The sequence below is a fragment of the Notolepis coatsorum genome (assembly GCF_963971535.1).
Source record: "Notolepis coatsorum genome assembly, chromosome: 2".
Lineage (NCBI taxonomy): Eukaryota > Metazoa > Chordata > Actinopteri > Aulopiformes > Paralepididae > Notolepis > Notolepis coatsorum.
This window is the reverse complement of record NC_140166.1, coordinates 1,574,562-1,598,480: the sequence shown is the minus strand read 5'-3', so window position 1 is coordinate 1,598,480 and position 23,919 is coordinate 1,574,562. Positions and strand designations below refer to the sequence as shown.

The following is a 23,919-nucleotide window of genomic DNA, read 5'->3' as shown; positions in this document are numbered from 1 at the left end:
CGCTCTTGGGATAGTCTTAGAAACGCTTTGAACATAGAATTGAACCACGTTTATAGGAACAATAGGATCGCTTTGATCACCTCTCCCATGTAAACTATCTTTTCTAAATAAATCTGTGGTATCTGATAACGGAAACTCAAAGTGTGGAGACTATTCTTTGGACGGAGCGCGTACGGAATCACCTCCCCGGTTGCCAGTAGAAGTGGTCCAGGAAGAAGTGGACCACTACATCACGTGTCCCCTCCGGTACTCGAGGAAGCAGCAGTCGCATCTTTTCACCTGCACAGCGCGATCTCTCAGCGTCGGGGGTCTGCGTTTGGAAGGCACGCCGCCCCCGTCACTTCCTGATTCTGCTGCGCAGGCGCACCAACCGACCTGTAGGAGTCGCTGTCCTCAACGTCTGATCCCCACCCATCAGCTTCCCACCCCCTAATACTGCCAATTGTATTAGTATGAACGACCAGCCAAGCTGATAGCAATGCGGAGAGCTGGGCTCGAACCCAGCGTCTCCTGCATTGGTGGTGAGCGGCGCCTTGCCCACTGCACCACCTAGCTGCCCTGTTCTGCCTCATTTATTGATGAAACGAAACCAACATCAACACAATGTACCACCAAGAGCGGAGAGTTTAGTCTCACAAAAAGAGTGCCATTGTTGTTAGCTTACATGCTAACGTGAATGGGATCTGCCATAGCATTGCGGCTAGGCTAGCTACATTAGCATAGTAAAGCTAGTTGAATGGATAAACGTTATTTAACATTGCAGAATGGGTACAATACAATACGGCTCAATACAAACAGTTGTTAAGGGGCCCAGGGGGTGCAGACTGTTGTAGTTTGGTCAAATCAAGCTAATTTACATCATGCTCCAAAAAAAAATCTGCTGAGCGAGCTGTGGAGCGGGGAGCGCTTGATTCATAAATGAAGGTGAGCGGTGAGCGACTTGGGGGGGGCGGGCCAACATGAGCGAATGAGAGCGGAACCAGACGTCTAGAGCGAAGAGCGGATTTTTCGAGCGCTCCGCTCACATGCTCTGAACCCAGTCCAACCCAGCATCTTTCACTGCCCAGTTCAGCCTAACCCAGTCCAGAATAGATCCCTCTTTCATGTTAATATGTTTTATGCTAATATTGTGAAGTGTAGAGACACTGTTATTAATGTTAACTTTTATGCTAATAAATATTTTAAAGAGTAGAGACACGGTGTGATTGCAAATCAATTTAGACGAAAACATACAAAGAAGTATTTATCACAATTAGCGATTTATTTTTGGCTGGTAAAAAATCCGAAAAATCTCGTGAGTGGCTAGCAACCACCTATAAAAAAACACGAGAAATCTCATGAGTGGCACTGAAAGAGTTAATTGATTTTCGGGTTTTTTTCGGGGGCACCGAATTGTTATGATGAACATTTACATAAAGATTATAAAACATTGTCGACACTTTTTTTTACAGTCTTCGTCCCTATGTTTGATAACGTAATGTTAATGTCTCCATATATAGGGCTCTACGCTAACCTTTTTCCCAAGGAGCACATGTGCTCCTAAATAAAATGTTAATAAATAAAGCACAGTGAAAATTGTTCAAGTAACAGTTTATTAACAAACTATTTATTACATGCATATTATACTGTGCGTGTGAATACTAGGGATGGGCGTGAGTAATCGTTACTCGTAGCTATGAGAAAAATAGATTTGTAAGTATGTGTAAGATTATAACTGTTTGTTGGTTTCCTTAAACATATATAAGTGAATGAACAAAAATAAGTAAAAAAGAAAAATGTAAAAAAGAAAAATCAAATATAATATATATATATATTTTTTTAAAGTTTTTTCCCCCTTTTCGAGTAATACACGATCACTCGAGTATAGCATGTGATCAATCGATCTGGATTTTTCTTTAAAATGCCCATCCCTAGTGCATACTAAGGGCTAAACATCTGTGCAAAGTGTCGGGGCTTTTCTTGCCCCCCTTAACAGATTTTCGAGGGCATTTGGTAAATTTTCGAGGGCATTTTGCAGCAGCACAACATTCTCTCCGGGCATATCTCCAAACCAGAGACTGGCTTCTACTACAAAGTCCATCACTGGATGTTCTGGACTATGACTGGACACTGGGAGAAGAAGGCTATGCACCAGTCCCGACCACAGACCCCATTGCCCCAGACTATCTCCTGAAATTCATCAGCTGCAACTGTGAGGGAGACTGCAGTACACGCAGGTGCTGCTGTAAGAAACAGGGGGTCAAGTGCATATCTGCTTGTGGCAAGTGTAAAGGAGAGTGCCATAACAACCAGACAGACGAGAAGAGGAGTGAGGAAGATGGGGAGTTGGCTTAGTAAAAAAAACTGAAACCATGTACAATGCACTTTTTTTTTTTTTATCTCTCTTTCTCCGATTTTTCTCTGTTTTCTCCCTGTCCCAATTTAGTCGTTGTGCCAATTCCCCCCCTCCCCTACTTGGTTGTTGTGCGCATGTTCTCCTACTGGTCGGTACAAGGGAACGCTGAAGTATCCGCACGCTTCCTCCGACACGTGCGGCGACAGCCAGTGGCTCTCTTCTCACCTGGCAGCGAGGACTCTCATTGGTGAAGCGTAACGCGTGGGAGGTCACGCTGCCTTCCTCAAGTCCTGCCTCCGCTGAGCAGGCGCCCAGACCTGACCTGAACAACGCCAGTTTCCCACCCACGGCTCCCCTCCCCCTAACCCAGCCAAACGAGTTAGTATAGCGATCAGCCCGAGCCAAGGCAATGCTGACTCCGGGAGTCGAGACCGCAGCCTCTTGCATTGGTGACGAGCACAATCTCCACTACGCCACCTGACCGCCCCAATAATGCACATTTCTATGTAACGTTACATTTCTCTTGGAATAAAGTAAAAATATATGTTCTTATGGAAACATTCGTTTTTTACTAAAAAACAAATGGTTGGAATAGATTCAGCGCCCTGTTAATAATTAACAAGTTAATATTTGATTTTTCATATTTTTCACCAAAGCCCTCTGGGTACCAGGAGCTAACAGGAGCTAACAGGGCTACAGAACACCACCAGGAGCTAACAGAACACCACCAGGAGCTAACAGGAGCTAACAGGAGCTAACAGAACACCACCAGGAGCTAACAGAACACCACCAGGAGCTAACAGAACACCACCAGGAGCTAACAGGAGCTAACAGGAGCTAACAGGGCTACAGAACACCACCAGGAGCTAACAGAACACCACCAGGAGCTAACAGGAGCTAACAGAACACCACCAGGAGCTAACAGGAGCTAACAGGAGCTAACAGAACACCACCAGGAGCTAACAGGAGCTAACAGGAGCTAACAGAACACCACCAGGAGCTAACAGAACACCACCAGGAGCTAACAGAACACCACCAGGAGCTAACAGGAGCTAACAGGAGCTAACAGGGCTACAGAACACCACCAGGAGCTAACAGAACACCACCAGGAGCTAACAGAACACCACCAGGGGCTAACAGAACAACACCAGGGGCTAACAGAACACCACCAGGAGCTAACAGAACACCACCAGGAGCTAACAGAACACCACCAGGAGCTAACAGAACACCACCAGGAGCTAACAGAACACCACCAGGAGCCACCAGGAGCTAACAGAACACCACCAGGAGCTAACAGAACACCACCAGGAGCTAACAGAACACCACCAGGAGCTAACAGAACACCACCAGGAGCTAACAGAACACCACCAGGAGCCACCAGGAGCTAACAGGAGCTAACAGAACACCACCAGGAGCTAACAGGAGCTAACAGGAGCTAACAGAACACCACCAGGAGCTAACAGAACACCACCAGGAGCTAACAGAACACCACCAGGAGCTAACAGAACACCACCAGGACACTCACGTTGTTCTCCATGGCCAGGCGGCGGACCGCTGGAGTAGCTTGTGTCTTGTGTCCCTTGATCTGCTGGTGGGTGTGCTCATCATGCGACATGGCTGGCGTCTCCACCACGTCCTCCTCCTGGGTCACCTCTGGAAGACAACAGCACCACATTCAAGGTCATCACTTCTGGAAGACAACAGCACCACATTCAAGGTCATCACTTCTGGAAGACAACAGCACCACATTCAAGGTCATCACTTCTGGAAGACAACAGCACCACATTCAAGGTCATCACTTCTGGAAGACAACAGCACCACATTCAAGGTCATCACTTCTGGAAAACAACAGCACCACATTCAAGGTCATCACTTCTGGAAGACAACAGCACCACATTCAAGGTCATCACTTCTGGAAGACAACAGCACCACATTCAAGGTCATCACTTCTGGAAGACAACAGCACACACTCAAGGTCATCACTTCTGGAAGACAACAGCACCACATTCAAGGTCATCACTTCTGGAAGACAACAGCACACACTCAAGGTCATCACTTCTGGAAGACAACAGCACCACATTCAAGGTCATCACTTCTGGAAGACAACAGCACCACATTCAAGGTCATCACTTCTGGAAGACAACAGCACACACTCAAGGTCATCACTTCTGGAAGACAACAGCACACACTCAAGGTCATCACTTCTGGAAGACAACAGCACCACATTCAAGGTCATCACTTCTGGAAAACAACAGCACACACTCAAGGTCATCACTTCTGGAAGACAACAGCACCACATTCAAGGTCATCACTTCTGGAAGACAACAGCACCACACTCAAAGTCATCACTTCTGGAAGACAACAGCACCACACTCAAGGTCATCACTTCTGGAAGACAACAGCACCACACTCAAGGTCATCACTTCTGGAAGACAACAGCACACACTCAAGGTCATCACTTCTGGAAGACAACAGCACCACATTCAAGGTCATCACTTCTGGAAAACAACAGCACACACTCAAGGTCATCACTTCTGGAAGACAACAGCACCACATTCAAGGTCATCACTTCTGGAAGACAACAGCACCACACTCAAAGTCATCACTTCTGGAAGACAACAGCACCACACTCAAGGTCATCACTTCTGGAAGACAACAGCACCACACTCAAGGTCATCACTTCTGGAAGACAACAGCACCACAAGGTCAGAGGCGGGCGGGCGGGTCAGAGGTCAGAGTAGTGTCGTCACGATACTGGAATTTCGAACTTCGATACGATACCTTGAAAAGTATCGATATTCGATACAATTTTCGATACCACGGGGGAAAAGGTTCAATCTTAAAATGTAAAAAGAAAAAAAAAAAAAAAAAGGAAAAAGATAAATATATATATTAGGGCTGTCAGTTTATCGCGTTAATTAGATTAATTAATTACACAGCAAATTATCGCGTTATGAAAATTGACGCAAAATTAATTACAGCCGACCTATATTTACTTTAGACAAGTGGCAAATCGGTGCGCTTTTATTTTGAAATCTACGCTTGAGTTGGGCGTATTAAACTTGGCCCATTGAATGACCCGTAGCCTACTTGATCGTCACTTCACACATGCGTCGTCTATCAAACAAAACAAACACACAAAGGAATTAGCTCAGCTGGAACAAGATGTCAGCATCACCCGAGGCGATACTCCTGGGACCTATGAACGGCAAGTTCAATTTCAAAAAGAATATAGATGGGACAGTAAACAAGACCATTGTAATATGTAGCTTATGTCAAAAAGAATTTGCGTATCACCGAAGCTGCTCTAGTCTAACGTATCACATGAACGCTAAACATGTCCAGGCAAGTTGTTCGAGCAGCTCCAGTGTAGCTAACGTTAGCTCCAGAGCAACTCGCACGCTTCGTCAAACCACTCTTGGAGAATTACCGTTAGGCAAACGGTTGAGTAAATCCACCACAGACAAACTAACCAACAGCGTCGCGAAGTGGATAGCAAAATATTGTAGGCCAATAGCTATAGTGGAAGATAAGGGTTTAGCGGAGTCATTTCGAATAGCGTCGTCTGACCCAAATTACAAGCTACCCTCGAGAGCTACAGTGATGAAAAGGATCCACAACATGTATGACACAGAGAGGGAGGCGAGGGAAGAAGTGTTGGCACGGGCTGGCCCAATGGCCCTAACGGGTGATCACTGGACGTCGGTGGGCAATCATAATTATTTGGGTGTCACAGTGCACTTGATCGATACTGAGTGGAAACTGCAATCATTTGCATTAACGGTGACCAAAACTGTGGGCCGCCATTTCGCCGATGCGTGTGCTGAACAGTTCAACACAGTAATAGAGGAGTGGAATATAAAAGATAAAGTCACATCTATTGGGACTGATTCCGCCCGTAATATGATAGCAGCAGCGCGCTATATGCCGTTCCAGCACATGCCATGTGCTGCACACGTGCTGCAAAGAACCATCACAGTCTCCCTTGAGGACAGAAGCCTTGACACCACCCTGGCAAAGTGCCGCAAGATTGTAGGCCACTTCAAGCACAGCCCTGCCAGTACAGAAGAACTGCAGCAGCAGCAGACTGCCCTCGGACAAGCAAAAGAGCCCATGATACAAGATGTATCCACAAGGTGAGACTGTTTAACTACCTGTTGTATGCTTAGGGTAAATTTAGTGTGTGTGTGTGTTTATTTCTTTGTGTTCTGTACAATTGCATCATGCTGCATTAACAACCCCCAGTGGGACTAATAGTTATTTTATTGAATTGGAAGGTGGAATTCGACACTGGCCATGATCTCACGGTACCTGAGGAACCAGGAGGCTGTGACTGCCACTTTGGCCCAACAGAACCACAAGCTGTCCATGCTGACCCCCACAGAGTGTGACAAACTGAAGAAGCTGGAGCTTGTACTTGCGCCCTGCAGGTAAGTGTCTCTCCCTCTCTCTCTCCCCCCATACACCCCCCTCCTCTCTCTCTCTCCCCCATACACACACCTCACACCCCACTCTCTCTCTCCCATACACACACCTCACCCCCCAATCTCCCCCATACACACACCTATCTCTCTCCCATACACACACCTCACCCCCCCTCTCTCCCCCATACACACACCTATCTCTCCCATACACACACCTCACCCCCCCTCTCTCCCCCATACACACACCTCACCCCCCCCCTCTCTCCCCCATACACACACCTATCTCTCCCAGACACACACCTCACCCCCCCCTCTCTCCCCCATACACACACATATCTCTCTCCCATACACACACCTCACCCCCCCCCTCTCTCCCCCATACACACACCTCACCCCTCTCTCTCCCATACACACACCTCACCCCCCCCCCTCTCTCCCCCATACACACACCTATCTCTCTCACATACACACACCTCACCCCCCCTCTCTCCCCCATACACACACCTATCTCCCTCTCATACACACACCTTCACCTCTTTCTCTCTCGCTCTCTTGTTTCACTGCAGGTATGTGACTGAGCTCCTTGGAGGGGAAACCTACGTCTCATGCTCTGTGGTGCTCCCCGCACTCTGCCACCTAAACCGCATCATGGACCTCAACGAGGAGGATCCGGGCTACATGGTAAAGTTCAAGGCCAGCTTCAAGGCCAGAAGGACCTGGACGCACGCAAAGCGACCCTCAACAACAGATGGCTGAAGCTGGCTACAGCCCTCGACCCGCGATTCAAGGACTTGAAGAGCGTACCAAAGGACGAGAGGGATGAGGTGTGTGTGTGAATGAGAAGACCAGTGTTAAGTCCTTAGGCTGTCATGAAAAGTCCTATGCAACTAATTAATTGTCCCTCTTATTAGGTGTGGACCTGGCTTAAAGAGATGCTGCCAGGACCAGAAGCAGACAAAGCTGCTCCACAAGCCACAGAGGACGAGCCACCAGCGAAGAGGACCCTCCTCCTGCTGTCTTCAGACTCTGATTCAGATGAAGTCAGGGTACTGTCAGGACAATTAGACCTCTACAAAGCTGAGCCCAGCATCGGAATGAATGACTGTCCACTGGAGTGGTGGGCAGCTCACGCAAAAGCCTATGGACAGCTGTCTCCTCTTGCTCGCAAATATCTGGCTACTCCTGCTACCTCTGTGCCATGTGAGAGGCTATTTTCACTTGCAGGTCACATAGTCCAAAAGAAGAGGGCAGCCTTACTCTCAGACAATGTAAACAAGCTTGTTTGTCTTAGCAATTGGCTCAAGGAATAGATTTGTCATGCATACAGTAGACCCTGCACTAGACCCTGCACTAGACCCTGCAGTCATGCCCCAGACCCTGTAGTAGACCCTGTAGTCATGCCCCCAGAAACTGTAGTAGACCCTGTAGTCATGCCCCCAGACACTGTAGTAGACCCTGTAGTCATGCCCCCAGACACTGTAGTAGACCCTGTAGTCATGCCCCCAGACACTGTAGTAGACCATGCCCCCAGACACTGTACTAGACCCTGTAGTCATGCCCCCAGACACTGTACTAGACCCTGTAGTCATGCCCCCAGACCCTGTAGTCATGCCCCCAGACACTGTAGTAGACCATGCCCCCAGACACTGTACTAGACCCTGTAGTCATGCCCCCAGACACTGTAGTAGACCCTGTAGTCATGCCCCCAGACACTGTAGTAGACCATGCCCCCAGACACTGTACTAGACCCTGTAGTCATGCCCCCAGACCCTGTAGTCATGCCCCCAGACACTGTAGTAGACCATGCCCCCAGACACTGTACTAGACCCTGTAGTCATGCCCCCAGACACTGTACTAGACCCTGTAGTCATGCCCCCAGACACTGTACTAGACCCTGTAGTCATGCCCCCAGACACTGTAGTAGACACTGTAGTAGACCCTGTAGTCATGCCCCCAGACACTGTACTAGACCCTGTAGTCATGCCCCCAGACACTGTAGTAGACACTGTACTAGACCCTGTAGTCATGCCCCCAGACACTGTAGTAGACACTGTACTAGACCCTGTAGTCATGCCCCCAGACACTGTAGTAGACACTGTACTAGACCCTGTAGTCATGCCCCCAGACACTGTAGTAGACACTGTACTAGACCCTGTAGTCATGCCCCTAGACCCTGTAGTCATGCCCCCAGACACTGTACTAGACCCTGTAGTCATGCCCCCAGACACTGTACTAGACCCTGTAGTCATGCCCCCAGACACTGTAGTAGACCCTGTAGTCATGCCCCCAGACACTGTAGTAGACACTGTACTAGACCCTGTAGTCAGTATATTAATATTTGAATAGTCATATTTGGCACTATATCGTCGAGTTGGACGTAGTCTATTAAGCTAATAATAGTCTGTTAATATATAGTGCTTCGTGCGGTGAGAATACTACCGTAGTCAGTACCCCATCGTTTCGGGCAGAGAACTGGCTGCTTATCCAGGGTGGTTGACCCCACGTGAAGCTGCACCCGAGGAGCCCCAGAGCCGACGAGCGAGTGGACCTGTATACCGGATTATTCTGCCGACGACAGCCCGCCTTCCCAGGCACGGATTATGCTTTGTATACTTTGATTATTCCATGGATAAAGACCCCCGACACTGCCGTGTGTTGGAACCCCCCCCCCCTGGAGAGGACGCAAGGTGAGGAGACGCTCTGCAAGACGAGGTCGCTTCACGTCTCTCCTCCGTGGACCGGATGACGCCGGCCCACAAAGAGTCCACCTGCTTTCATCTGTGGTCCAAGGATCGCCGGCGCATTGAACGGCACTACAGTGGGTTCACCTGGGATACCCTTGGCCGGATGAGGCAGCCGGATTCTACCCCCCCCCCCCCCCTCCTACTCCTGTCGGCTTACAAGCGACCGGATTAACCCCCCCCTAGTGTGTCCAGTATATAATCATTAAAGTATCATTGCTGTTATTCCCTAAACTATTCCAGGTCGTACTGTACTAGACCCTGTAGTCATGCCCCCAGAAACTGTAGTAGACCCTGTAGCCATGCCCCCAGACACTGTACTAGACCCTGTAGTCATGCCCCCAGACACTGTAGTAGACCCTGTAGTCATGCCCCCAGAAACTGTAGTAGACCCTGTAGTCATGCCCCCAGACACTGTAGTAGACCCTGTAGTCATGCCCCCATACACTGTAGTAGACACTGTACTAGACCCTGTAGTCATGCCCCCAGACACTGTAGTAGACACTGTACTAGACCCTGTAGTCATGCCCCCAGACACTGTACTAGACCCTGTAGTCATGCCCCCAGACACTAGCTTGCTGTGGGCTGTTTTGATTTTTGAGGATACTGTAGCTTAGTGTAAACTGTTATTGGCTGTATCAGCAACAAATGTTACCTTATTGAGAGGTATGTTTTCATTCATTTTATTTTATTCAATTTAATAAAATTGATTTCTAAAGCATTCTTCACTTGCAGGTCACATAGTCCAAAAGAAGAGGGCAGCCTTACACACAGACAATGTAAACAAGCTGAAGCTTGTTTGTCTTAGCAATTGGCTCAAGGAATAGATGTCATGCATACAGTAGACCCTGTAGTAAACCCTGCACTAGACCCTGATTTTTGAGGATACTGTAGCTTAGTGTAAACTGTTATTGGCTGTATCGGCAACAAATGTTACCTTATTGAGAGGTATGTTTTCATTAATTTTATTTATTTATTTATTCAATTTAATAGAATTGATTTCTAAAGCATTCTTCACTTGCAGGTCACATAGTCCAAAAGAAGAGGGCAGCCTTACACTCAGACAATGTAAACAAGCTGAGGAATAGATGTCATGCATACAGTAGACCCTGTAGTAGACCCTGCACTAGATCCTGCAGTAGACCCTGCAGTAGACCCTGATTTGAGGATACTGTAGCTTAGTGTAAACTGTTAGCTGTATCAGCAACAAATGTTACCTTATTGAGAGGTATGTTTTCATTTTATTTATTTTATTTATTTAATAAAATTGATTTCTAAAGCATTCTTCTTGGTGTATTTAATTGATCAGTCACCTGCCACAATAATGTAATGTCCTTGAATTTTAAATATTTATATGAATATGAAATATAAATATGCGATTAAAATGCGATTAATTAGATTAATTAATTACAAAACCTGTAATTAATTAGATTACAAATTTTAATCGCCTGACAGCACTAATATATATATATTTTTTAATACATTTTGCTTTTGTTGCTGGTTGATTCTCCTCGGCTTCTCTCTGGTACTATAAGAGAAGATAAATATAACACTTTTAAAACCCTTTGTTTATCTTTAGATCACACATTTAAAAATAACTAAATGATATAATCTTAGAAATTAAGTAAAGTTAATAGTACTGCGTGTTAAGCATAACAGATTGATTGAAAATTGTATTAACAGATTGCAGAATGGGTACAGTACAGTTCAATACATACAATTGTTAAGGGGATGCAGACCAGAGAAAGACTTTCGTCTTGTTTACATCAGGGTCCCCCATTTTCAATTCATCATAACATATGAAATTTTTTTAAATCAAATTTAATTACCTTTTTTCAACTGCAAAGTAAAACTTTGTCAACATGTTTTATCTAATAAAATAAAGTGCAGTCTGTTCATCTCACTTCAATCATTTCTATTGCAGAACATGGTATTTTCTCAAGCAGACAGATGTAAACACTGTAATCTGTGTTGCATGTACCTGACAAACTGAACCGTTTGTATTACAGTCATATTCCAACTTAACTGAATGCACATGTGTGTGTGGACTATAGGGGTGGGACAATACATCAATCCAGATCGATATATCGATCTATTATCAATTATCAAATAGGATCGATGCAACGTAAAAAGATCGATTCATATTGCGATACTCGTATTTTGAAAATCCCCTGGTGAGCATATCCGCCCGGCCGGAACAACAACAGTAGCTCAGTGCAGCTCCGTGTGTAGACGTTAGACAGCATTGCTTCATTCAGAGTCCGCCTATTTTGCCCGAAATAAGTGCCTGTTGTTTTTCCCCCCACAAGGGGTCAAATGCATCTAACATGCTTTCCATCCTCGACATTCCTTTATGCCCACGTCGCGTTAAATACCGAAATTAACGTTGCGTTAGCGTGAGGTAACTAAGCTAAGCTGATAGAGAGAGCAGCAGAGGTCCACTAGGGACTGGGAAGGAGATAGCCCCACTAACAGGATCTGGCCGGTACTGCACCTCCTGACTCCCAATATGCCTTTTCCAGCCAAAATACAGCGCTGTGATAGGATATTAATATCGGAAAAAAAACAAAAACTAACCAAAAACAGTGAACAGGAGGTCTATTTGTATTAAAAACAATAGATTGTTTTTCATTTAAATATCTGGAAGAGATCAACAATAAAAATTTCATGATATTTCCATTGCCTTTTTTTGTTGTTGATTTAAATGTTACTGATTGTGTTAAATGGGCATATAATATCGTCTCATATCGATCGCAGGCACCTGAATCGAATCGTATCGTATCGTGGCAGACTTTGTGATATCGGAAAATATCGTATCGTTGTCCAAAGAATCTATATCGTATCGTGATGAAACTGGTGATTCCCACCCCTAGTGGACTACTGTACTATTACAGGTATTGAAATGAACAATGCAACTTCCTTATACAAAATGTTTTTCTTTTTGAATAATGAAATATCGATATTGCGGGAAATGAGTATTGAAACCGTTTTAAATATTCAGAATCGATATGTATCGAAAAATCGATATTTTTGACAACACTAATTCAAGGTCATCATTGGTAACTTTTAACAAATCGCCTGTGTTCAATTCCATTGATTTAAATTCAATAACATTTTATTGTCATTGTACTGGTGACAAATTAGGAAAAGGGGCATGGCTAAATGGTGTGCGTTTGTCTGTATGCATGTATGTATGCACCCGTGTGTGTGTGTGTGTGTGTGTGTGTGTGTGTGTGTGTGTGTGTGTGTGTGTGTGTGTGTGTGTAGAAGCAGTTGTCTGTACCACATTTAAAACCAACTGACCCTTCAACGTGTCCCGTATTCAAAACACAGATTGACCTATCACAGCCTAGCATCGGCAGCCTCCCACACTGACCAATCACAGCCTAGCATCGGCTGCCTCCCACACTGACCAATCACAGCCTAGTATCGGCTGCCTCCCCTCCATTAGATTTCCAGGCTGGTATTGTGGGTCTATACAGCTGTGAACAGGGTGCAGGCTGGTATTGTGGGTCTATAAACTGGAGACCTGCACCCACTACCATCCACACACACGAACGAACGAACGAACGAACGAACGAACGAACGAGAGAGAGAGAGAGAGAGAGACCTGCACCCACTACCATCCACACTGGAGAGAGAGAGAGAGACCTGCACCCACTACCATCCACACTGGAGAGAGAGAGAGAGAGAGACCTGCACCCACTACTAACGTTGTTGTTGTTGTAGACGAGCTCAGCTCTCGTCAAAATCAATGGCGGACAAAAGCGGAAGTAAAAAATGTATACGCGCTTGCCAATTGGTGGTAACAGCAGAGGCGGGTGCAAGCGGTGTGTGACGTAATTGGCAGAATCGACTGTCAATCAAATTTTCATTGGTTGAGAGCTCTGGTTGAGACAATAGTATCCAGCTGCAGCCCGGTAGACCATACTGGGAGAACTAGTATCTAGCTGCAGCCCGGCAGACCATACTGGGAGAGAGATAGTAAAGAGTAAAGCAGATATCTCTACACAGAGTGCAGCAGATATCTCTACACAGAGTACAGCAGATATCTCTACACAGAGTACAGCAGATATCTCTACAGAGTACAGCAGATATCTCTACAGAGTAAAGCAGATATCTCTACAGAGTAAAGCAGATATCTCTACACAGAGTACAGCAGATATCTCTACAGAGTACAGCAGATATCTCTACAGAGTAAAGCAGATATCTCTACAGAGTAAAGCAGATATCTCTACAGAGTACAGCAGATATCTCTACAGAGTAAAGCAGATATCTCTACAGAGCAGGGTTCAAAATTAACGGGGGCTTGGGGCAAAATGCCCTCGAAAATTGACCAAATGCCCTCGAAAATCAGTTAAGTGGGGCAAGAAAAGTCCCCCACAGTTTACTAATTATATATATAATTATATATATGCTCTACAGTGCGAGCATTTCCCTCGCATTTGCCCCTAATAATATGTGTGTGCGAACCGGAAAAATCATTTACTCGCAGTGTGCGAGTGAAGATTACAAACAGCTCCGCTGTTAATAGTTCAGAAACTACAAGTCCCACATTACGCGCATAAAGGCGCATAAACGTCGAATCACAGTAGAGTTTCCTGCGGTGACACGGCTGGTTTCATGCGAGTGAAAGGAAATGAGAGATACGCACTGGAAAACAAAGTCATGGTACCGGCATAGGCAAGTTATACATTCAATATCAGACAACGCAAAGAATTCAGCCAGCCATGAAGCCCATTAATTTTTATTTTGAGCAAAAGAGAGACGAGGAGAAAGAGGAATCCGGCGAGGCAGCTAATGTTACTGAGGCGGATAACGTTAGCGAAGTTAGCACACGCACGCACACTGTGGGCCAGCCAGTGACTTTGGTGGTGTGTGCGCACAGATGTGTGTCCTGTTCCCGTTTGCACACACACGCACGTACACACACACACGCACATTGTATGCCATCACTGGGAACACTCAGAGGAAAGGGGGGCTGAGAATATCTGTGTCGATCTGTTAGAGCCATATGAAATCCGCATTCACGGAATCGCGGACGGAATCACGGAATTTACCAATAAAAATGGAATCAGCTGTAAAACGTGGAATATTGCAGAATTTGCCCTAATCTGGACTGAAATTCCGTTTTTGGGTGGAACGTTTGTTGCAAGGAGGGAGGGAGGCGGGGACCGCTGCGTGTTACACACAACACGGAGAAATGTCCAAGCGTCTAGCTGCTTCGGTGAGTCTTTAACGTTGGAAGAAATTCCCCACTAAGCCCTAAATTCAGAGTAGAGCAGTATCCTAATGACTTTTATGCTTCAGTCGATAAGGTGTTATGCAAATTCTGTCAACATACCCCGTGGACTGGACCCGCAAAAACACGTGCGAATATCACTTCAAAAGTCATGTCAGGAACAAGGACTGTGCTTCCCAAAACACACCAACTCTCTAACGATGATCTCTGGTGGACGCGGGCAAATACTGCGGCATGGTCATGCTGGGCCTACAAAAGGCCTTCGACACTGTCAATCACTCCATTCTGATTGACAAGCTAAAAGCAATTGGTTTTGATAGTCTATCAGTGAGCTGGATGCAATCCTACCTTGAGGGCAGGGAACAGATGGTGGAGGTAAACGGTACCCTATCCCCCCCTCTCACAGTGAGCTGTGGTGTTCCACAAGGAAGCATACTAGGACCGCTACTGTTCCTAATTTATGCAAATGACATGTCGTCAGCTTGTGACTGCAACTTGTTCCTGTTTGCGGACGACTCAGCCCTGCTGGTCTCTGACAAGAACAAGTTACAGGTTGAAAAAACCCTCAGCTCGGAACTAGGCAAAATCTGCACCTGGCTCGCTGATAACAAACTATCACTACACATGGGCAAAACAGAGTCCACTCTCTTCGGTTCAAATAACAAACTCAGCAAGACCGACGGCTTCTCAGTTACAGTGGGTGACAATATTATCACAAGGAAAGATGAAATTACCTACCTGGGTTCCATCCTAGAGGCTAATCTCTCCTGTGACAAAATGGCATCCAATGTAATAAAAAAAGTCAACCAACGAACTCGATTCTTGTACCGGATCTCCTCTCTGGTAAACAAGAATACCCTGAAGACTCTGGCAGGAGCACTCATTCAAGGGTACTACGACTATGCTTGCACCTCATGGTACCAAAGCACCTCAAAGGCGCTAAAAACAAAATTACAAACATCTCAAAACAAACTGGTCAGACTACTGCTTGACCTTACTCCTAGAACCCACCTCACCCCTGCCCACTTTGACAACCTAGGATGGCTTAGAGTAGACGACAGAGTACAGCAACTTGCAATGGGCCTGGTCTACAAGATACACTACACGACCAAGGTACCCATGTACATGTCAAAATACTTCCCAAAGGTCAGTGAATACCACGATCACAACACCAGAGGGAGCTCCACAAATCATGTAAAACCCAGATTCGGCTCAAACAAGGGACTAAACACGTTTCGCAATTATGCCACATCAATGTGGAACGCCCTACCCAAAGCTGTACAGGAATGTGAATCACTACCCACTTTCAAAACCACTCTCAAGGGACACCTACGGGAGACTGCAATTCGAAACTGGCGCCTGTAAATGTCCTAACCCAACCCCCTCCAATGTACAGTAATTTACGGTTTATGGTTGTCAATATTCCAATGTACAATTTTGCTTGTTTGTACAGTGTGTCCCCCCCACCCCCCAATGTACAGTTTTGCTTGTTTATACAGTGTTTCTCCCCCCCCCCCCCCCCCCAAACCACCTCCAATGTAAATTACCCAGTATGGTTGTCAATATCCCAATGTACCCAACCCCCCCCCCACACAGCCCCACCCAACCTCCTCCAATGTACAGTTTCTACGTCAAATGTATATACTCCCTTTTCTTGACTCTTTTTGTATCACAAACAGTACTGTATTTGCAAATCTGGTATGTCATAAATGTATAGATGTAGCAGTACTGTCTATCTGTATGTCATATGTCCTGATGAATTTAAAATGGGGGACCCTGATGTAAACATGACGAAAGTCTTTCTCTGGTCTGCATCCCCTTAACAATTGTGTGTATTGAGCTGTACTGTATTGTACCCATTCTGCAATCTGTTAATAAAGTTTTCAATCAATCAATCACAATAGATACAGCTAGAGGGCGAGGCTAATCACTGACACTATTGTGATTTAAATAGCTATGTAACGTTAGAGTACATAAGACTATAGATGGAAATGATAGCTTCTTGCTAAATCTGGTGCACCCATCTACAGTATTTGCAAATTATTGTCAGTAGGCCTACACTGTCCTTTATAAATGAAATAAACTAAAGGTGCATAAATTATGCATTACTATATTCCATCACAATAGAATATATATAGCTAGGCTACTGACATTGTGATCACTTGAAAAGTGTGTTTTTATTTTGTCACAATATTATTTGAAAAATATTGTGTAAAATGTAACTATTTCTGAGTTGCAGCACTTAAAAACATTAAATGGACTGTTATATCTTATTAAATTGTGGACGTTTATTAATTCCCACTTATTAGACACTATTTCTGATGGTAAAATGGGCGTAAAAGGCAAAATACAGAATTCTGAAATATTAAAATGGAAAAAAATCAAATGGAATTAGGAAAATAATAAAAATGGATTTCATATGGCTCTAACTATCTGTGTGTGTGTGTCTCGCTCTCTCTCCCTCTCTACATCTCTCTCCTGAACCTATTTAATTCAAAAGGAAGACATTGATGGACAGTAGCTATAGTATAAATTATAGCTCAGTTGTAGCTGTAACAGAATAATTGTATTAACTATTAATTAACTATTATTCAATAGCGTTTCAATTATAATGAATTAAATAATTGTATAAAGAATTTTCAATGTTCTGTCATCTAATAATATATTCCATTGCCTTTCCTATCTGTATCAAAGTCAAAATGTTGGTATCATAACAACACTACAAAAGCAGCTTGACAACCGATATCCTTTGCGTCTAGTAGGTAGGGGTGGGAATCACCAGTTTCATCACGATACGATATAAATTATTTGGACAACGATACGATATTTGCCGATATCACAAAGTCTGCCACGATACGATTCTATTCGATTCAGGTGCCTGCGATCGATATGAGATGATATTATATGCCCATTCAGTAACATTTAGATCAACTCAAAAAAGGCAACGGTAATATCATTTGACATTTTTATTTGAGCTCTTCCAGACATTTAAATGAAAAACTATTTATTGTTTTTAATACAAATAGACCTCCTGTTCACTGTAAAGTGCCACGTTTTGATAAATTGAGCTTTTAAACTTTAAGTTAAATTTTTTGGAACTCACAAGTCACAACACGCAACCTAAAACCCCTCTTTCCAAACGCAGACACACAGAGAGAAGCAACCCCCCCTTCCCCAGTCCCTAATGGACCTCTGCTGTTCTCTGTATATGGCTCTGATCAGCTTAGCTTAGTTAGCTTACGCTAACACAACGTTAATTTCGGTATTTAACGCGACGTGGGCATAAAGGAATGGCGAGGATGCAAAGCATGTTAGATGCATTTGACCCGTTGTGGGGAAAAAAACAGGCACTTATTTCGGGTCGCAAAATAGGCGGACTCTGAAGCAATGCTGTCTAACGTTAACACAGGCTGAGCTGTGCTGAGCTACTGTTGTTGCGGCCGGGCGGATATGCTCACCAGGGGATTTTCAAAATAAGAGTATCGCAATATGAATCGATCTTTTTACGTTGCATCGATCCTATTTGATAATTGATAATAGATCGATATATCGATCTGGATCGATGTATCATCCCACCCCTACTAGTAGGCATGGGCCAATTTGTGATTTTGGTGGTATGTGCTATTTGCACAGATGTTTGAATTAATGAAAACTTTATTTAACAGATTGCAGAATGGGTACAATACAGTACGGCTCAATACACACAATTGTTAAGGGGATGCAGACCAGAGAAAGACTTTCGTCTTGTTTACATCAGGGTCCCCCATTTTCAATTCATAGTGCGCACACGCACAGTATAATATGCATGTGATAAATAGTTTGTTAATAAACTCTGTGTTACTTGAACAATTTTCACTGTGCTCCTAAATTTCTTTGTGTGCTCCTAAATTTTTATTTAGATTTTATTTATTAACATTTTATTTAGGAGCACATGTGCTCCTTGGGAAAAAGGTTAGCGTAGAGCCCTATATATGGAGACATTAACATTACGTTATCAAACATAGGGACGAAGACTGTAAAAAAAAAAGTGTCAATGTTTTATAATCTTTTCTTTTTTTTAATGATTTTTTTGCATTTTTACAGGAGAGGGCGAACGGGAGGAGAGGTGGAGAGGACATGCGACAAATAACGACGGGAGCTGGGATCGAACCCGGGTCGGCCGCGTAGGTGCGCAAGGCACTATGGTATGCGCCACGAGGGGGCCCCATGTTTTATAATCTTTGTTAATTTTCATCATTAAAATTCTGTGCCCCCGAAATACAAAAAAAGCCCCCGAAAATCTATTAAGGGGGGCAAAAAAAGCCCTGAAAAAAAATTGTTAATTTCTAACCCTGCTACAGAGTACAGCAGATATCTCTACAGAGTACAGCAGATAGATCTACAGAGTAAAGCAGATAGATCTACAGAGTAAAGCAGATATCTCTACAGAGTACAGCAGATATCTCTACAGAGTAAAGCAGATATCTCTACAGAGTAAAGCAGATAGATCTACAGAGTAAAGCAGATAGATCTACAGAGTAAAGCAGATAGATCTACAGAGTAAAGCAGATATCTCTACAGAGTAAAGCAGATATCTCTACAGAGTACAGCAGATATCTCTACAGAGTAAAGCAGATATCTCTACAGAGTAAAGCAGATATCTCTACAGAGTAAAGCAGATATCTCTACAGAGTAAAGCAGATATCTCTACAGAGTAAAGCAGATATCTCTACAGAGTAAAGCAGATATCTCTACAGAGTAAAGCAGATAGATCTACAGAGTAAAGCAGATATCTCTACAGAGTAAAGCAGATATCTCTACAGAGTACAGCAGATATCTCTACAGAGTAAAGCAGATATCTCTACACAGAGTACAGCAGATATCTCTACAGAGTAGGGATGTCCCGATCCGATCACGTGATCGGGATCGGGGGCCGATCACGTGATTTTCAGAAGATCGGGGGAAAAATATATATATCGGGATTTAAAAAAAATTACTTTAAAAAGAAAAATCCACCACGGTCAATCGTGGTTAAGTTTGGGAGCTACAAAATGAAGGAAGAGATAATACGCCGGACGTGGCAGAAGAAAAACGTCTCATGTGACAATGAACGCTTCTATGTCGACCATGATTTCCCCACTGAAATACTGAAGAAGCGAGGAGAATATGCCGAAGCCAAGAGAATAATGAAGGAGAAGAATCTCAAGTTCCAGACGCCGTATCCTGCGAAAATGAGGGTATTTTACGAAGATGGCACCCGCCTGTACCAGAACGCAGCGGAGGCGACGGCGGATATGGCAAGACGTGGATACAAGATCACCGTGGTGAACCCTACTGCCGACCCAGATCGAGAGGAGATACTGCGGCTGTCTACCTGGCAGACAGTGGGAAGACAACGGGGACCGGGGGACGACATACAGGCGACGGAGAATGGAGGCCCCGCACAGCAGGGCAATGAACATCACGGGTACCGGGAGAAGCTCCAGGGATTCAGACGGGGACAGTCGGAGGCGGACAGTTAAGATAACGATCAAGAAACACGTGTGTTGTGAAGGGCCAGATTAAACCGAATATATATATTTATTATATATATATATTTAATTGTATTTGTATATTCTCTAATATTCTCTGATATCCCTTGTATATTCCTTGTACAATATGCATTGAATATCCATTCTAGCCTACTGAACATCCCATAATAGTCTCCATTCTACTATTGGTCGAGACCTTGGTGCCAGGCTGCCATACCCCCCAGACCCAGTTCAAACGTACCGCTCAACATGTACGAACAAGTCCTAGTTCCGCGTAGGAATCTGGCTACCGCACCACTAATGGGACTATTTGTTCATAGTGCGTATATATACTGCGCTACTAAAGTAGGACTTCCTTTTCAGTCCAGTTTCTTACCCTCCAATAGAGTGACAGACGTAAAGCCTCCCCGCGACGCCACGTGTGGGAGTAAGGCCAAGTTCGGCCTACCATCGGTATTGAGACATCGTGTATATTAATATTTGAATAGTCATATTTGGCACTATATCGTCGAGTTGGACGTAGTCTATTAAGCTAATAATAGTCTGTTAATATATAGTGCTTCGTGCGGTGAGAATACTACCGTAGTCAGCACCCCATCGTTTCGGGCAGAAAACTGGCTGTTTATCCAGGATGATCGACCCCATGTGAGATTGCACCCGAGGAGCCCCAGAGCCGACGAGCGAGTGGACCTGTATACCGGATTATTCTACCGACGACAGCCCGCCTTCCCAGGCACGGATTATGCTTTGTATACGTTGATTATTCCATGGATAAAGACCCCCGACACTGCCGTGTGTTGGAACCCCCCCCCCCTGGAGAGGACGCAAGGTGAGGAGACGCTCTGCAAGACGAGGTCGCTTCACGTCTCTCCTCCGTGGACCGGAGGACGCCGGCCCACAAAGAGTCCATCTGCTTTCATCTGCGGTCCAAGGATCGGCGGCGCATTGAACGGCACTACAGTGGGTTCACCTGGGATACCCTTGGCCGGATGAGGCAGCCGGACTCTACCCCCCCCCCTTCCTACTCCTGTCGGCTTACAAGCGACCGGATTAACCCCCCCTAGTGTATCCAGTCTATAATCATTGAAGTATCATTGCTGTTATTCCTTAACTATTCCAGGTCGTATATGTACCACCTGCGCCTTCAGAGATTGGACATTCTCTATTGATATACCAACGAATACTCTTGCCATAAAAGTGCATACTAATTCCCATTCATAAATGTGATTGATTTGATTAAGTGCTTGCTCTACACACCATCGCTGTGTAGAAATAAAGACCTATTTCTAATTCGTACATTTGTGTTGGATCCGTTTCATCTACGTGACAGTGTTCATCATAATATATTTATGCCGAGTACTGGGTGGCCGAATATTAAGTACAAAGGTAGTGGTAGTAAGTATCATATCTAGTAATACAGTCAGGGAATTGTACCCCTCAGTTACAACGTGGATACAGATAAGTCTCAGGGGCATCGTCGTAACGAACATCGCAAAGTGCCAATATATATATAATAAAAAATAAAAAAAACTTGAAGTGAAAATAGAGTGCACTAAATAGAAAAATATACTATAAGCGTGGGAAGGGAAATATCCTGGATAGATAAAAAAGGGAGGGCGAAATGAACCGGTCCAATATGGCTATGACATAGAAATTACAATGTACCAATATATATCTAGGGGATATACAAATGTTAATTGGTGGAAAAGAAAAAACTTCACCATCTTGATAAGTTCAGTTGAGTTGAGTATATAGACTACAGTGTGAGCCATACGTTACATTAGGGTATACAAAATAATAGGGGCACAGTTTTGGGCAACCTGCCTTGTGCCAAATGCACTCCTCTGGTAGACGAGGGGGACCAAAGTGCACGGTTGAGTATCGATCTCACCCTCTCTACAATTGTTCCATCTGGGGTCCTATCGAACGTAGCTTGGGTAAATGTGTCACAGTCTCGGGTCCTAACTATGGAAATATGGGATATAGCGCCCCAGACATAGAAACATTACATGCTGGATTGCACAGGGGAGATACATTACAAGGGATATGGGGCTGATTAAAATAGTATCGTGGAATATAGACGGATGTCATCATCCCATTAAGAGAAAAAAAGTACTGAACAAATCCAAATATGAATTGAACAACATATACCAAAAAAAGGCTGAATATGCTTTATTTAGGACCAACCAAAGATATTATGAACAAGGGGAGAGAGCGGGTAAAATACTAGCGAATCGGGTTAAACAAATGCAAAATCAAAATATTATATCCTCTATTTATAATAAGGATGACGAAATTATTACAGACAAAAAGGAAATTAACAATGTTTTCAGGTGCTTTTACCAGGATTTATATACCCCACAGGCGGCGGTGGATCAGGTAAAAATGGACGCGTTCTTCAACAAGATTGAATTACCATCGTTAGAAAAAATTGTTGCCGGCCTCAGTGTCCGGTAGATTTCAATCTACCGGTCAAATGAGAGAAATTCCGGTCAGAGTTTATTGAGCTTAAAAACAATTGATAGGCAAAAGAATGACAACAAAACAAAAGAATGACATCATCAAGGCATGTAGATTTATAATATTTTTACTTAAAACTAGGCTACTTTTGCGTATAAAGTCATTATATTCCAAATAAAATAAGTCCCGAGACTCGTGCTGCTGCCGACTTTAAATCAAATAGGTGTCTGTGGGCAGTCCCCCGACATTAATAAACAACAGTCTGTTATAATCACATTTTTATGAGCTAACGAATTCAGTTATATTGGACATTTGTATTAATTATATCAAGCGAAGAACTGAGAAATTTGGCAGAGAGAGACAGCAACATTATCGTGGGTTTGCGTGACGATTCTCTCTCTCTCCACCTCCCAATGACTTATTTGCGAGAGTATGTCGATGCAGAGCAGCAGATTCAGCTGTTATTGGCTCTTTTCTGGGGACCGCACAGCAGCGCCCCCCACCCAACAGCTGAATTGCCAATGGCTGAATTGGAGTACTGCACTGTGCCGCTGCTGCTGCTCCGGCTCTGCAGCTTCACATGCATTCGCACACCCAGCACTAAGCTCTCGCTGACAACGTTGTTGTTATTATTAGAAGCAACGATGAAACAAATGTAATGATTGTTTCGTTCATCGCATAGGCTATTTAATTTTAGCCTATTTTAATACAATTCAAATAATCAAATTGTGCTTAGACTCAGGGAATTATTTTCACCGGACATTAAGACCGGAGAGATTAAATATGTCGGACTTCAACAGATTTTGCCGGTCAAATACCGGTAATTACCGGCTAACGGAAACGCTGGGAGGGGGAGGTCTCGATAGAGGAAATACATGCGGCAATCAATAGCCTGAAACTAGGTAAAGCGCCAGGAGACGATGGGTTTACTCCCGATTTCTACAAACAATTCAGTGATATAATTTCTCCAAGACTATTGAAAGTATATCAAGATTCACTGTTAAAGGGGGGCTTGCCCACTAGCTTGAGATCGGCCACTATTACGTTACTACAGAAAAAGGGCAAAGACCCTCAATACTGTGAGAACTATAGGCCTATATCCCTGAGCAATTTGGAAGAAAAAGTATTAGCAAAAATACTAGCAAATAGAATAAAGATGTACTACCAAGTTTGGTACAATCAGACCAAGTGGGTTTTGTGAAGGGGA

The 23,919-nt window shown here is 44.3% G+C and overlaps 1 protein-coding gene across 1 annotated transcript in view; it reads right to left on the bottom strand.

Annotated features, from left to right (window-relative positions):
* The window catches only part of dbt (dihydrolipoamide branched chain transacylase E2), a gene marked incomplete at its 5' end in the record, with an annotated part of 124,948 nt that overhangs the window by 60,929 nt on the left and 40,100 nt on the right, over positions 1–23,919 (bottom strand). Inside the window, one exon of the mRNA XM_084308076.1 lies at positions 3,861–3,988. Coding sequence (XP_084164202.1) covers positions 3,861–3,988 — 128 coding nt within the window. The remainder of the gene's footprint in view (positions 1–3,860; positions 3,989–23,919) is intronic.